At 37.0% G+C, this 15,737-nt stretch overlaps 1 protein-coding gene across 2 annotated transcripts in view; it reads right to left on the bottom strand.

Annotated features, from left to right (window-relative positions):
- Positions 1-15,737, bottom strand: part of pcxb (pyruvate carboxylase b) — a 202,602-nt gene that overhangs the window by 38,170 nt on the left and 148,695 nt on the right. For both annotated transcript variants that reach the window (XM_053233022.1, XM_026936435.3), the window contains exons 11-14: positions 8,554-8,698; positions 8,328-8,417; positions 5,061-5,282; positions 2,296-2,452 (exon numbers count right to left, since the gene is read on the bottom strand). In XM_053233022.1, coding sequence (XP_053088997.1) covers positions 2,296-2,452; positions 5,061-5,282; positions 8,328-8,417; positions 8,554-8,698 — 614 coding nt within the window. The remainder of the gene's footprint in view (positions 1-2,295; positions 2,453-5,060; positions 5,283-8,327; positions 8,418-8,553; positions 8,699-15,737) is intronic.

Consider the following 15,737-nt stretch of genomic DNA (forward strand, 5'->3'; position numbering starts at 1 on the left):
AGCCCATATACACTGAAGTGGGGTGGCATCAATAGAGGATGTAAGGGCAGGAAATACTGTTTTGCCATTGTGTACGTATGTGCTAAAATGAGTTCTGAGCCTTGTGAACTTGTTTTGGCCTTGCCTGTGTTTTGACCTTTTACGCTTTTTGATTATCCCTGTCTGGTTTTGTCTATTTTGAATGTTTACTGGTATAGACCTTAACCCTATAGTGACTATGACTTTGGATGTGTTTAATAAACAATGGATGCTAACACATCTCCTGAGTCTGACCTGTTACATGCATACACAATTTTAGTCCAAACATGTTTTGAAAATCTGACTACACCAGTGGATTTTGATTGTCATACCTTTTACATTTCATGCTTCTGTGAGATACAGCAGTTATGTCTTGTTAACTTGATGCTGTGTTCTGTATCAGATGACTTTTCAAGGTGACATCAGTGACAACATTCACATATTAATGTAAGTAATTTTAGTCTTCTCTGGTTTTGAAAATCACACTGCACTAGAGCATTTTGGATTTTGTGCCACTCACACCCACCTCAGTACAGGTGCATTAAATTCTGGCCTTGAAAAATAGTAATTGAGTACAAACGGGGTAAAAAATGGATAATGCTTGTTCTGGCACAGATGTAAAAAGAGCACAAGAGGCCAAGTGGGAAAAGTCAGTGATGAAAAGACATGTTTCAGGATTATGTTTACTGCTAATCACTCTCTGGAAAAGTTAATGGCCAATTCATACAGTCATAATATCCATGTGTGTGTGACAGAGGGAGATGGAGAGAGTATGAATAGAGCAAGGATATTACATGACATAAGAATATCCATTATATGTGGACAAGAGAATAGTGTAATGTAATACTTGAGGAACCTGATTTCATATATATATATGAATTCATAGGATTTTGAATAAGCAAGAGCAATGTGGTTGGATTTTGTTCATTTTCAGAGAAATGAATTCATCACAAAGGACACAGCATTTAACCTAACCATGACCCTTTTTATACAAACTGAGTTGTATGAATTTTTACAGATTTGGAAGTGTGAGATCATGTTGACTTGGTACATACATGTTTCAGTAACAGGGAGAGGGAATAAACTTTGCTCTTGTGGTCATAATATATGAATCTGCACCAAGCCTTATTCTGTAAAGACTTGTAGAAGAATTGAAGAATTGTAATTCTTTAAGCTACCAATTTTAAAATAATACAGAAAGTGTTGGGACACATGGGAATGATGCAGCTTCTTTGTCTTACCACTTCAAATTCTATTACAGTGTCACAAATAACCTCAGTGCATGGTGCATTACCCAGCATGACCTGCATTGCTGATGCTTTTATTGTGGCATGTGTTTTTGGTTTGGCTTTGGTCCTGTCTTCACCACTGTTTTACTATTGGCTTATTTCCTGACTGTGTTCACCTGTTCTATGTTTCGCCCTTGATTGGTCTGTTTATTCCCTACTGTATCACTGTCTCATTGTTAAGTCTCATCAATGTTACAATGCATGTGTTACATTAATTATGAGCCTTTCCCACACCACCCCATTGCTGCGCTCCCTCCACTGGCTTCCTGTAGCTGTCCGCATCAGATTTAAAACACTGATGCTCGCCTACAAAGCCAAAAACGGACCAGCACCCACTTATCTCAAAGCACTTATCACACCTCGCACAGCACCACGCTCCCTCTGATCCTCTAGCACTGCTCGACTGGTCCCACCATCACTCAAGGTACAAGGAAGACATGCATTGAGAGTCTTCTCTGTTCTGGCACCAAGGTGGTGGAATGAACTTCCCCTAGATGTCTGAACAGCTGTCTGGCAGTCTTCAAATGACGTCTAAAGACCTACCTCTTCATAAAGTACTTAAGTTAGCACTTTCACAAAAAGCACCTCCCCAACAGAGTTTTGGACTGATGGTATTCCTAGTTTGTGACCTAGTGAGCCAGTATCAGAATGTATTTTTGATAGACCTCGAAGCACTATTGTAGGTCGCTCTGGATAAGGGCGTCTGCCAAATGCCAGAAATGTAAATGTTTTCCTTTTTTCTGTATTTCTTGTTTTTGACTCTCGCTTGTTTTCTAGATTATGAATCTGCCCTTTTAATGCTGCCTGCTTGTGATTTGACCTGTGCTGTGGATCATGACTACAAGTATCAAATTCACCCGAATAAAAAAGCCACTAATTTTATGCACTTGCATCCTGCCCCTGCATGTACAGTACATTACACAAAGGCTATTTTTGTGTATACTTTGACTTTGCAATGTTGAATGCTTGCATGTGTGTATGTTTGTACTTGAATACGGCGTTGTCAGGGTAGTTGGTGTAACCCACTGCATTAGCTCCTCTTAGCAACATCTGGAAAGGCACATTAGGTAATAGTTTTCTCAGCTGCTGCAGTCTTCGCCATGGACACTCTGACAGGAAGCGCATAGCCACATCAAATGTAGCACCTACAAAGAAATCAGGGAGAGGTACAGAGACAGAAGCATATGTTAAAATACTCGATTTAAGCTCAGGAACATTCACACACAGCAAATATTTTGCTCTCAAGTGCACACGGTGGTAAAAGTAACACTTACCTAAATTAGAGTAGACAGGATTTGTCGTCACAGTACAATTTATTTATTGTTACAGTACAATTTTTTCATGTTCATAATGCAAGTGCAAAAATTATGTTGCTGCATGTATATGACAGACATATGTTCAGGATTCTCATGACCATCAGCACTGAGCTGTCCTGTGCTTATACCAGAAGTCTTCTTCACACTAGGCTCATACTGAACATCCTTTCAATACGTGTATCCCAGAATAGGATGAGTTATCTTTTCAGTCTGGTTCTTTCCTCATATCATTTGTTTGTTGCCACTGTCACTTGTTCATAAGGGATCTAAGAATAAATTACATCCTTATATCTGTATAAAGGATATCTATAAGCTGCTTTGTGACAATGTCTACTGTTAAAAGTGCTATACAAATAAAATTGAATTGAACTGAATTAATTGTATGAAGTGACTCAATGAATACATTATCAAAAGATGTGGTTAATCATCCAATTGAATCCGTTTCTCTCATCCCCTTTTTGTGTGCACTGTTTTTTTTTTTTAAAAATGCATTTTTGTTGTCCTTTTGTGGGTGTTAACCCACATATATGAGACTCTAGGACATCATTTTTGTATCGGCCAACTCCATGTCTTGATTAGGGCAAATGCCTGATTCATTAGACATTTTATTTATTATTTATTATTAGACATTTTATTAGACACAACTGTGCTGTTTATTCATGAAATGTGTGTTGAATTGGGTTGAAATACATACTGCTCATTGAAAAAGCTGTGTAAGAAATGGTACAGGATTTTATGACTGTTCTTCAAAGCAGGAATATACAGTTTTTGGTCTTGTGTTTGCTCTAAGAAAGGGTCCAAATAGTTCAGATAGGCTCTAGCATCATCACATTTTTGGGCCAAAAATGTTCATTTCCAACCATAAAAATAGCATTTCAGATGAGTTACTAGCAAATGAGCAGTGTCTTTAGACTTCTGACTGTAATCACCAAAACTTTAATTGTTCTTCAACAGTGTTAGACTTTCAAATTGAAATTAACTAATTGGTATAAAATATTCATAATAACAATTAGTATGTAATAATGGGAAACCTTCTTAACCATTTTGTTATAATTGTTTCACTCATTTTAATGGATGAACAAAAGATTAAAGGCACACAGATGTGTACAGAGACACTACACTGCCTTTGTCTTTGTGGAGGATAATGGCTTCAGCCTCATTAAACACAGTAACTCAAAACATGCAACGTGACAACAGGAAACTGTCAGAAGAAAAGGTGGAAAAGCACAACCTAACTACTTGAAATTGATTTCTGAGTCAATTGTCAATAAATCAAGCATGTAAAGGCACAATCAAAAGCTACTGGCAAAGAAAAAACAAAACACAAGAGCGAATAAGGCCCAGGATTACACATTCACAGCTCTGTGTCCTTACGCAACACAACCAGAAGCATCAAACATTAAACGTTACACTCCTAGCTGCTAGAGCTTATATAAAAGGAAGTTATAGACAATAAAAGTGCTATAATTCCCTTATATAAAAAGTATAAGCCCAAAAATACCTGCAAATGAAATATAACATTCTCTCCATCTGCCTCACATTCATCTTTTTTTTCATTAATGCAGATTTCCGTGGTATACAACAAAGATACCAGTAATGGACCGCGCTGTCAGAAGATGCTGGAAGGCACTGTATTTTAATTTTGATTTATCATGCTGCTGTGAGATATAGCAGTTATGCCTTGTTAACTCGTTGCTTTGTTCTGTATCAGATGACAGACTGAGTCTTTTTTACAGTGATAACACTGATATTCTGTTATCTTCTCTCAGCTCCTCTCATATCTGGGCATGTCATACATGAGCTGCAGTCACAATCCATGATTAAATGACATCCTTTTATTTGATGTTGCCGTTAACAATTATGTTTTCATGCCACGCTGAATATTATCGAATATTTAGAAGTGCTTGTGGCTGAAGCTGGCTCTGACATATACATATATATATATATATATTTAAATATTTAAATAAATTCACTGCACCACTTTCACTTAAGAATTTGGAAGCAGTGATGCTCTAAAGACATTTCATCATGTTCGCATCGTATCTTAAATGCATGCTGTTGTTTACTTGTGACATATTTTGTCAGTTAAGCTCACAGCTTCCTAGTATACATGAATGTTTTTGCTCTAAGCAACTGACAAAACTATAAGGCCAAAAAAAACCAGTTAGATAAGTAATTGAAAAAATAACAGGAGCCTGTAGTGTGTAGCTAAATCTGTATTTTTGTGAACAAAACATTATGGGGCATGCTGTTTTAGGAAAATAATTAACAACCGGGAAATGTGTTGTGTTTTGTCCTTCTTATACCACAGCTATTTGCCAACACTAACAATTTCTTATTTATGCATGAAAGGCACACCATACTTTTTTTATCCATTTTGAACAGGTCAGAAGATAATAATATTATAGACTCAGTGAATGAAAGACATCCTCCTCACCTCCCCAGTTCTCCACACTGAAGAGATTGCTGAAGTTGTGTGCGACGTACGGGGCGATCTTTTTCAGGTCATGTGTTCTGACACGTGTAGCCAGCAGAGACTGATGAGCATCTCTGAAAGTGGTGTCCATCAGGAGCAAACCCCGATGCTGTCTCACTGCTCGGGCAAAACCCTCAGGACCTTCCTTCAACAGGACCTCACGGAAACCTGCAGGAGGTTCTCCTACACACACACACACACACACACACACAATATTTATTACTGAACTATGTACATACACCAATACAGTACATACACCAATACTTTATGCATGTTGATGCATAAATTATATAAGATTGTATTCAGATTTCTCGCAGGTACTGACACACAAGCATGTGCATATGAACACTCTAATTAGAAAATAATAAAATGTGATAGTGGTGGAATTTTCCACTTTTACATACCTTTCACAGAAGTAAGCGCTGCTTACGTTACATGGAAGCAAGTAAAGCACTCAAAATCTGTTTAAAATGCTTTGTGACATGCCTCTCTCTCTCTCTCTCTCTCTCTCACACACACACAGACTAAGTGGGACTTGGGAGTATCCCAGAGGCATTGGGTTATACCCAATACAGATGTGACCCACTTAAACACATCCACACACACCTACACACATATATAGACCTACAGAATGTGAGACAAACAGAGACTCACACACACTTTCATACTTCCACATAGTAAGCAAACTAAAAACGTACCCAAGCCAAGAATACACACACAAAATACAAATTCAGTGTGTATAGATAACAGGCACATATAAACACTGTAGAGGATGGTATGTAACTCAAACCTAAACCTCTGTAATGAGATTTCTAACATGGATGCTTCCTCTCTTGCATCAGGCTGAGAGAGGGAGAAATGCCAAGGATTAGACCTATATCATCCATCGGGCTGGGAGCAGAGGAGGAGTAGCCCACTGTCATTCAGCCAGACTTGTGGGGATGTGTGTGTGTGTGTGTAAAGGCAGGAGTGTTGCTAAACATAAGTCAGGTTAAACAGGATGTGTTTAGAATAAGTTCTCTTTTTCTGGCTTTTTTGCAGGCTACATTGTTAACTGAGGCTTTGTCTCCTCAGAAACGAAGCCTCATTTGATTTGCTCCAAATATATTCACAGTGGTCACGTTTCACTGAGGATAGAATATAAATTTACAATTGGCAGTAGGATTGTTCTCTTCTCATATATGTGCACTTCTGTAACACTAGAACTGTTTAATTTCACTTTGTCTTTGTGTACAGCTCTACACCTGACTGAAAGTGGTACTTATTCTAAGAACCTGAAAGAAATCAAATATTAAAATCAAATTTAATATAAGTGCTGCTAATTATTCCTTGGCTCAAACCTAGGACAAAGCAACTAACAATTGCTCAGTATTTACTAAGGGCATGTGCAATCAGATAAATTGTGCAAAACAGTTAATGAGTGTGCAGGTGATTTTAAAAAGAAGAATTTGATAAATTAGCTTAAATTAGATTTTTTGTACGTGATAAATGTTCACTTCTAAAAGGTGCTGAAAATTACCACATGTATGTGTAATTACTCAAGTATAACTCTGGCTAAGGGCAGTGTAACGTGTTCAAAATACGATATGAATTAAAATAAAATAGTGCAAACATACATTAAGAGTGATATCTATTAATATAGTATATGCAAAAAAATCTTTTCAAAAGGCTCTTTAAATGCATTAAATATGAAAACATGCTTTACTGTGGTCATATTCAATTTCTCAGTTCTCATATTTTTCATATAAGAAATTTTCTCATTATTTTGAGATACTGAGAAGTAATTTCAAGAAATTTAAAAATAATAAAATAATGGGTTTATACGTATGACAAAAACAGGCTTCTGCAAAATTTATACATTCTTTTTGATGGTATTAATTCGTACACTCAATCTCAATTCCTCAAGTGACTTTGGTGATTTGATAGACATATATTTTGCAATTTGTCTACAAATGCCCTACTTTTCTTGGGAAAACCCACACAGTTGTATGCAAAGGTTTGGCAAAAAAAAAAAAAAAAAAGATTTTTGAAGTCAAATAATTAAACACAACCTCTGCAGAAGCTAATTTTTTTTTTTTTAAATAAACTGTGCATTAGGATTTGCAGAAAAGTATTTTGTAGAAATGTGTTTACTTCTTTTCACTTAAAAAAATCAATTAAATATGTAATTTGGCCAGGGGCACCCAAACTTTTGCATACAACTGTAAAATGAGGTGTTAATCATGTAAACTGAGTTATTTTTCTGATTTGTAACACACATCCATCATAGACCCAGTCAGTATAATAAAAAAAAATCAAGGTCCTAGAGACCAAATTTGCAGGTGGGCGTGTCCAATTTAACAGGTAACCTAATAAGACACATATGGCTGGTGGAATATATAAACCTGCATAACCAGGCAGATTTGGAGTATTGTGCCTTTACATGTTACTAGTGGTTTTAAATCACACCAACCTGAATATATAAAGAGTTTTGTCCTTTCTGTTCACATATTGTGAATTGTGTCTTTTGCACCTCTTCCCTCACCAGGTACATTTGGAAACAGTGCAATAATGAAAAATCCATGTTTAATCACATTAAGTGTATCAAGATTGTTTCGGAAAATGTATAATTCTAAACACCTTGCAGATGTTAACCTAGAACTGGAGAACAAGAATCCAGGAAGTAAGAGTGCAAAGTTTTTTTTTGTGTGTATCGTAGCAGAAACTATGTTCCAAATGGTTTCATTGGTAACTGAACATTAATTATTTGAACATACTTTCTCTTTCTGTAGCCATCAATATAAAAACAACCATTTGTTAGAGACATTAAATAGCACATGCAATGACAAAGTCAGTAATTACTATCAGCCTTGATAAATGGGAATAGGTGGTGCATTACAATAATGTCCGCCCAGTAGTTGGGCTCTGAGTGGGAAACTCCCCTTAATACTTATATACATGTGCTATAAGGCCAACACTAGTGATTACCCCTTAAATAATATTCTAGTCAGGAAAAGGCATTTGCACTCTAGCACCTGTTTAATTGAGACAGTCTGTTTTAACTGAAAGAAAGCCAAAAGCATGACAGAAGTCCACAATATACATTCAGCTAGAAGTATCTGGTTTTGATTATTTTAAAACTTTATTGATTACTACTGTATATGATGTCTTATGTGGCGGAAAGTAGTAAAACAAACTAAAGTAGTATAGTGTGTGTGTATGTGCGTGTGTGTGTGTGTGTGGTCATACCTAGAGGGACAGGAGGAATGACCGGGTCTGTGGTAGAAGGCTTGGCTTTGACTGGGATTGGTGTCGTCGGCCCATTTACCATCACATGTCCTGCAGAAAACATACATATACGCTTAACGATCACACAAACTCATAGTCCTACAAATAAACGAATGAAGTGACAACAGAGAATAATTTTCTTTATTTTAGAGAAGATTATGACGCTAATAAAGCCATGTACACTAACCCAGATAATGCAGGAGTTTCTGTGCACGGTTCTGCGTGGGTTTGAGGTTGAACAGGTCCTGATTCTCATCGATAAACTGTGTGTCCACTGTGCTGTGCAGAAACTGATTATTACCCAAAACGTTCTGCAGGAAGGGAATGTTTGTCTGAATGGAGGAGAGAGAGAGAGAGAGAGAGAGAGAGAGAGAATTATAATTGTAAACGGGTGTACACCTGGACACACTGACACAACACAATATTCAATATTCATATAAAATTTGCATAATGGGCCTGTGCACTTGGTCCCAAGAGACTGATTCTCCGAAGTAATGCCACATGTTCTACTAAAAACTCCCTAAGAAATTGTGTACATGTACCCAAACCAGCCCACCTGCATACCCACACCTACACACACACACAGATTATGCATGTTAATGTGCAAAGTCATTAGAGCACAGGTGAAATTCAACTCACAGAAGTAAATATAAATCACATAAACATTAAGGAATCCAAAAGCACGTTTCCAAAATTCATTTACTACATCCTCTAGAGATGATTATTCAAGAGACAAACTTTTTGCCTCTTGAATAATTACTTATTGTTTATTTTTACTGTCCAAAGACCCAATGTGCCAACATACAGTATGTTATATATGTTATAAAGAATTAAGAAATATGGCATTAATCAGGTCTCTCATGTTCATAATCACAAATCTCCAAATTTTAATCCCTTCACAGTTCACCAAATGCACAAATATTCCCCAGTTGTAATTCCTTCCCCTGCCCTTCCCCTGAACTCTGTACACTTCCAATATACATACATCACTTCTCCAAGAGCTCACGAATAACTGACATAACATAAACCTCTCTCAACTCCAGACTGAGGTTTAGACAAGACTGTGCATCCTTTAAACACTGTGTATCATAGAGACTTCTACATGCCCTTAACTCTACATTCCTGCTGAGGAGCTGTAGTACAGCATCACTCACTCTGCTATCTCTCACCATCACACTAACCCTGAGGAATGTGTGAAGTGGGCGACTGATCAATAACATACGGTGTTTAGCTTGAAAAAAAAAAAAACATGGATCTAGAGAGACATTTTTTTTACTATTATCTGTTACTAAAATATGATCTAGACAGATCTAGTGTGCAAACTCAGAGAAGTCTGATCACTAGAGTCTTGTGTATGAACAGACCGTTTATAACTTATTTAATGTAAGTTGCGCTGGATAAGGGCATCTGCCAAATACCATAAATGTGAATGTAAATAACTTAGAGGCCATGCTGCCTTTCCTTCTGTCTATACATTTCTCTGACTAATGATGACACATGAAGCTGATGTCATTCACACCTAAATACCAAGCGATATATCAGTACTTATGATATTTCGCTTGATATGATGCAGTATTTACCTCAGTGCAATAAACAATTTGAACTCAACATTAAAAGGTACAGTATATTATATTTCATGCCGGACACCTCTGGATATTGGACCATTGCAGTCCACTACATGAATAAAGACTATTCTGAATTATGTTTTTTGTGTAATTGTGTGAGAGTGATGTACGCATACACTGAGTCACCAGTTTATTCGTTATCTATCTGTTGTATAGTTATTATCTATCTAGGAGCAGATAAACTAGCATTTTTTTTTATGTGAGAAAAATATGCAGGTAGATAGGTAAACAAGCAGGTGTGTTTAATATCCTAAAAGCTTAACATGCAACATTCTTAAAAATATGCCACAAAGATGAATTTGTATGTATATTGTGACATTATTTGAACAATTTGACATTAGAATCATATTATATGCATTTCTGAATGGCAATTTTGCACTTCACGTCCCTGACCCATATCCACGTGTGTGTGTGTTTGTGAGAGTCAAGTTCAAATGGTTTTTGAGAAAATAAATGTGCAGTGGAAAAAGAAGGTATTTTGCGAAAGAGTTATAAATATTCAAATAACAGCAGATTTCCATCTTGGCAGAAAAATTAGGCATGTTGTTTGAACAAAGGTGAAAATAAATGTTTGTGAAACAAAGGTGAAGTGCAAAAAGACAGCAGAAGCACCAGAAGCTTTGGGAACGGTTTGTGTTAGAAGAAACGGGCCTTTTAGAAGGAGGACATATTGCACTCTTTGGTTTTTTTGTTATAGTACAAATGGACAAACATGGAAATTTTTTTAATCAAAAACCAGAAGGTGTCTAAACAAGGTCACACAAAAACACACACATGAGATTTTGCATGACGTTTTAGCATTAACCGGAAGGTACAAATCAATACCATCATTATCTACAGGTTCAATAGTGTGCGCCTACCCATAGCCTGTACCATCCCTTATAAACAGACACACGAACATACACACACACACAGAGTTCAGAAGGTCATCGTTTACACAGGAAGTGAAAGAGGGGGTGTTCTCTATAGATTTAGTAGGGAAACCAACATTAATAGTGTTGTGTAATAATGAAGTGTCAAACAAATTTAGGTCGAAAGGCTAACACAAATGTCTTATGCTATAGGCTGCAATCTTGTGAATTTTTAAAGTAACCCTATAACAGACAGTTGAGAGTTTTTGAGATGTAGTTTGACTGGAAATTTTGCTGAAACCTGTAAACCCTGCATAATGATATTACCTAGAACACGGTTGAACTAAAACCTGTTTTGATCTAAACTGTGTTTGAGGTAATATCATTAACCAGGATTTACAGATTTCAGGTTTCAGCTTCTGTACATCACAGAGACAGTGTCTGCACTTACACTTTGCCTTTTTGTGGAAATTTAATTGTGATTTTTTGCTAGGAAACAAGATCTTGGTGGCCATGGTGTAGTTTTAAACTACATCAATTTAGCAACCTTGTCAGTAGCTGTCGGTTCACTGCTCCTCCACTGAAAAGCGAGCACGGGGCAGAGAAAACGCTGCCCCTACGGACCTCTTCAGCACTTGCTGACCACTATAGATGCAATAATAACTCTATGGAAGCTAAGCGGGGCGATGCGCATGCTGCCCCATGATTGTGCATCATTTAGAACTATGATCAAATCAAGGGGAAGTTGACTTATATCTGTCAAATAACATTTTTTGTAAAACACTGGTCACTCAAAACAAGCATCTAGTATTTTAAGAGAATTTAGAATGTGTGGAGCTGTGAACAAGGACTTGAAGATTAATAATTGTTGAACGGCTGATGTAAATGCTCGGACTCTACCCAACCTACCCCTGTGGATGAGCCACCACTGTGCTAGTCAGATGCAAGGAGATGTGCTCAGCAATTTTGGAAAAAAAGAAGCAGTCTTGTGTACTGACATAAGCCTGACATCATCAGACACACACACACACACAGAAAGTTTAGCTTTTGTTTTGAGATGAATTAACCATGAAAAGCATCCTGTCAACTAATCTGTCTCCCACTCAGTGTGTTCTCTCACTGCCTGAACTGCAGAGATATGTCAACAAACATGATAACTAGAAAACAGCATTGGTGTAGTTGGTAACACTTTATTTAAACCCTATTTACGTAGGGCCTTTAAAACACATTTAGAAGCTATGAATAAATCTTTTATTTAGAAATACTGGCGAATTTATGACAGGCCAAAATCATTAGCAGTTTTATGCGACTTTGTCTTTACGTGACACTGAGAAGAGAGAACGGCTCTCAATTATACTTATGGGATGTTTTCTTGATTTACGGGACATTATGTGTGAACTGATGAAGAGTTTTGCTGTAATTTTTTTTTAATCATTACACAGAATAATAATTTGTACATTCATAGCACATAGGATCCTGGTTATACATAGTGTTTTACATCCGGGTTATAAATGTACATTTTTTTTACCTCTTTAGTTTGAGGGTATTAGAATCATTCATTAGGCTAGCATATGGGATTCATAAATAAGTAGAGTTGTATTGGAGTGGTGCTTCATAATAGCCTTCAGTGGAAACAAACCACCAGGAATTCAGCAGAAGAGTATTCAATTCCAAGCTCCAGTAAAAATATAAAGTAGATACATTAAATACACTCCAACAACAGTGTCAAACAGATGACCCATAATAATAATTAAGGAGTTTTCATACTTCGTTCCTTTCATTTTCTTTCAAGATAAAGTAATATCATGGGCTTAAACATAAGACGTACATAAATTTGCCAGTATTTCTTCATTAAAAATGCGTGCAGTGCTTATGGATGTGCTAAGAAGGCCCAAAGTAAGTACCGTTCAAATAAGGTGTTGCTGCATACTCAAGACAAAGCGTGCACACACGAACACACACACACACCTAATCCTATAGACACATCATTATTGGCAGATATGACACGCACACACACTTACACGTTTCCTGGAGATTGCTTTAGATTTGCCTGAGTTTGAATGTAATTTCTTTTTGATTACGTCAGCCTTGAACACGCAGCGAGCATGAAACAAGGAGAAAGTCGCTGTCATAATGAGCACAGGAAGGTAGCTGATAAAGCTAGGCTGTTAAAAAAAGGAAGCAAGAAGAAAGGATGAGATGGTGACAGAAGGAGATGTATGATGACGCAGATGAAAAGAGCTGATGAGGCAGAAGCTGAAGACATGTGATCAAGACTCAAGCGCCTTTCATCCTGGAGCACTTAACCTGCTCTCTATAGCCGGCTGTTAAATCGACACTGAAGCCAGGCATCACTTATGAAGACTAAAGTGGAGCTAATGGGGGGGAATGAGAGTTTGATGACCGACATCAATAATGGAAAAAGACACAGTCCACAGTGTTACACACTCAACACACCTGTCCTAAATCAGTCCATACATACAGTATGTACAGCAGAAAACGTATGTGTAGATGTGGGCATGGTTTTTTTCTTGGTGGGAGCCAAATAGATAAGAATGTTTGACTTAAAAACAGAAGGCATGGCTCCTGAGTGGTGCAAAAGGAAAGTGTTCGCTCTATCTCTGGGAGATTGTGAGTTTGAATCCCAACAATGCCACAGCTATCCGTGGCCAGACGTCTCTGTGTGGGAAGGATGGCACACTCTTTCTCCCCTGTCAGTCAAAGAGACACTAGCCAATCACAGGCCTCTCTGAGCTCATGTATGTGGAAGAGGGCAGGTAGTGCTTTCCTTCCAGTGTGTGCTATGCCATCCTGTGTCTCAGCTTGAGCAGCAGTTTGAAAATATGCATTTAGCTAGCTTCACATGTCTCAGAAGAAGCAAGTGTTAGCCTTCACCCTCCTTGTTTGACAGCTATCCTATGATGGGAAAGAGCTGGCTGGTGGGTGGGAATTGATAGATGTCCAAATTTGGAGGAAAATGGGGAAGAAAAACATAGGCATCGCATTAATTATCTGCATTATGTCAAAGGAAGGTTCTAACAAGGACAGTAAGACAAGTGTGTTTGTGTGTGCGCAAAGTAATTTTTATAAAAGCCATTTTTTTAAACTGAGTTTTTTTTTTTTTTAAAAATGAAAGGGTAAACCCATTTCTTCATGATTACTGAGTTTTATGTTGGAGTTAAATTCAGAATTAGGTGTAGAAAATTCCCATTACATAGGTATACACACCTACGTGTGTGTGTGCGTGCATATGTGCGTATATGTGTGCATATGGCCCTTGGTATTCTGCCAAGCGTTCCTCTGTGCTGTCCAAGGCACTGAAATGGCAACAGCACGTCATAGTCACATCAGAGCCAAATACTCAGCTCTGAATACTGCACATTATACAATTTAGTACATTGTATTAAATATAACCTGCCAACAATAATTGTCCCTCAGCATTGATATGTTTTGTATGCAGTGGGCATTTATTTCATTATGATAATTCTCATAGTAATAACTTTCATCAGTAATAAAGAATTTCCTAAGGTTCTATGCAAGTGGCTAGTTAGATATAATTTCAATTGATTATATTATAATTATAATGACATATAATAATATAATTATTATATTATATTATTATTATAATAATATAATTAAATTAATTAAATCATAATTATAATGCCACACAGACTGTAGCCTTTTTGGGTTTTTTTTTTTAAAACTACAGCTCATACCTGTTCTGGCCAAAAACATAGTGTTCTACCAATGTACAGATAAATTATTAATATTCTGCTGTATGTTTGGAGTCTTTGCAGTTTATAGCTCATACAAAATTAACATCACACTCAACAGACTTCCCAGTGAGCCCAAAGATGTTTAAATGATGTACACTAGAAAGAAAAACACCCTTGTCAGATTTTAATAGGTCAATATAGGCTAATGTCTACATTTCAGTGAAAATTAATTTTTGCAAAATGTCAACTGGGAACTGTTGCAGTGATGATGAATTATATGGAGCTGAAAATAACATATATGGATTAAAAAAAAAAAGACTAACTCAAAATGGGCTGTTTATGGTCTGTTTCGAACAGGGTGATTTGAAATACGCAAATATGAAACCCAAAAGAAATGATAATAAAGTTCTCATGTTTAAAATGACATTAAATATAATATATCCCTGATTCAAAGCACCCACTTAATGCTCATATATATAATCATGTATTTCCTTTAAGTGCTCTTCACATCAAGGTGCTTCTACTCTTGGATTAAATTTGATTCCTGGTGTCGATTCATGACTTCCACAGTCAGATTATCAATCTGCTGCAATTTCATACTTTACAGAAAGAAGTTCTTCTACCTTAAGATGATTTTTTCCCACTCTTTCACCTCTCTAGCTCTGTAATGAGCTTTTGATCAAGTGCCGCTTGACTCACAACAACATCTTCTGCCACCGAGACAAATATAGAGGGACAAAATGAGTCAACACACGCTCACACGTGAACACAGCAAGGATCCTTCTGTTAGGTGTGAAAATAAGCGTTTGAAAATGTTTGCGCTCTAAATGTTGTGATTATGGTGGTGGGTCTGAATAACATCATTTTGATGATGACTGTAAACATTGTTACAGGTCTGACAGCGTTACTGATAAACCACAAGCAGGTAAAATCTTACACAAGTCTGGGACAGATATATGAATAGAAACACTCATTACAGATCTAGCAAGGACGTGCATGCAGATAAACACAGATGCATCTCGGGTAAATAACACACAGCCAGCGCGAGATCAACCTCTTTTTTGTGCATGTCTTCCTGTCAGAGAGAGGCGGATGCAGAGTCTGATACCACGATGTTTGTTAGAAGGGTTTTGAAATAGTTTAAAGGAATATGATTTTTGTGACAATGTTGAAGCCAAA

Source organism: Pangasianodon hypophthalmus, chromosome 4, assembly GCF_027358585.1.
Source record: "Pangasianodon hypophthalmus isolate fPanHyp1 chromosome 4, fPanHyp1.pri, whole genome shotgun sequence".
NCBI classification, from domain to species: domain Eukaryota; kingdom Metazoa; phylum Chordata; class Actinopteri; order Siluriformes; family Pangasiidae; genus Pangasianodon; species Pangasianodon hypophthalmus.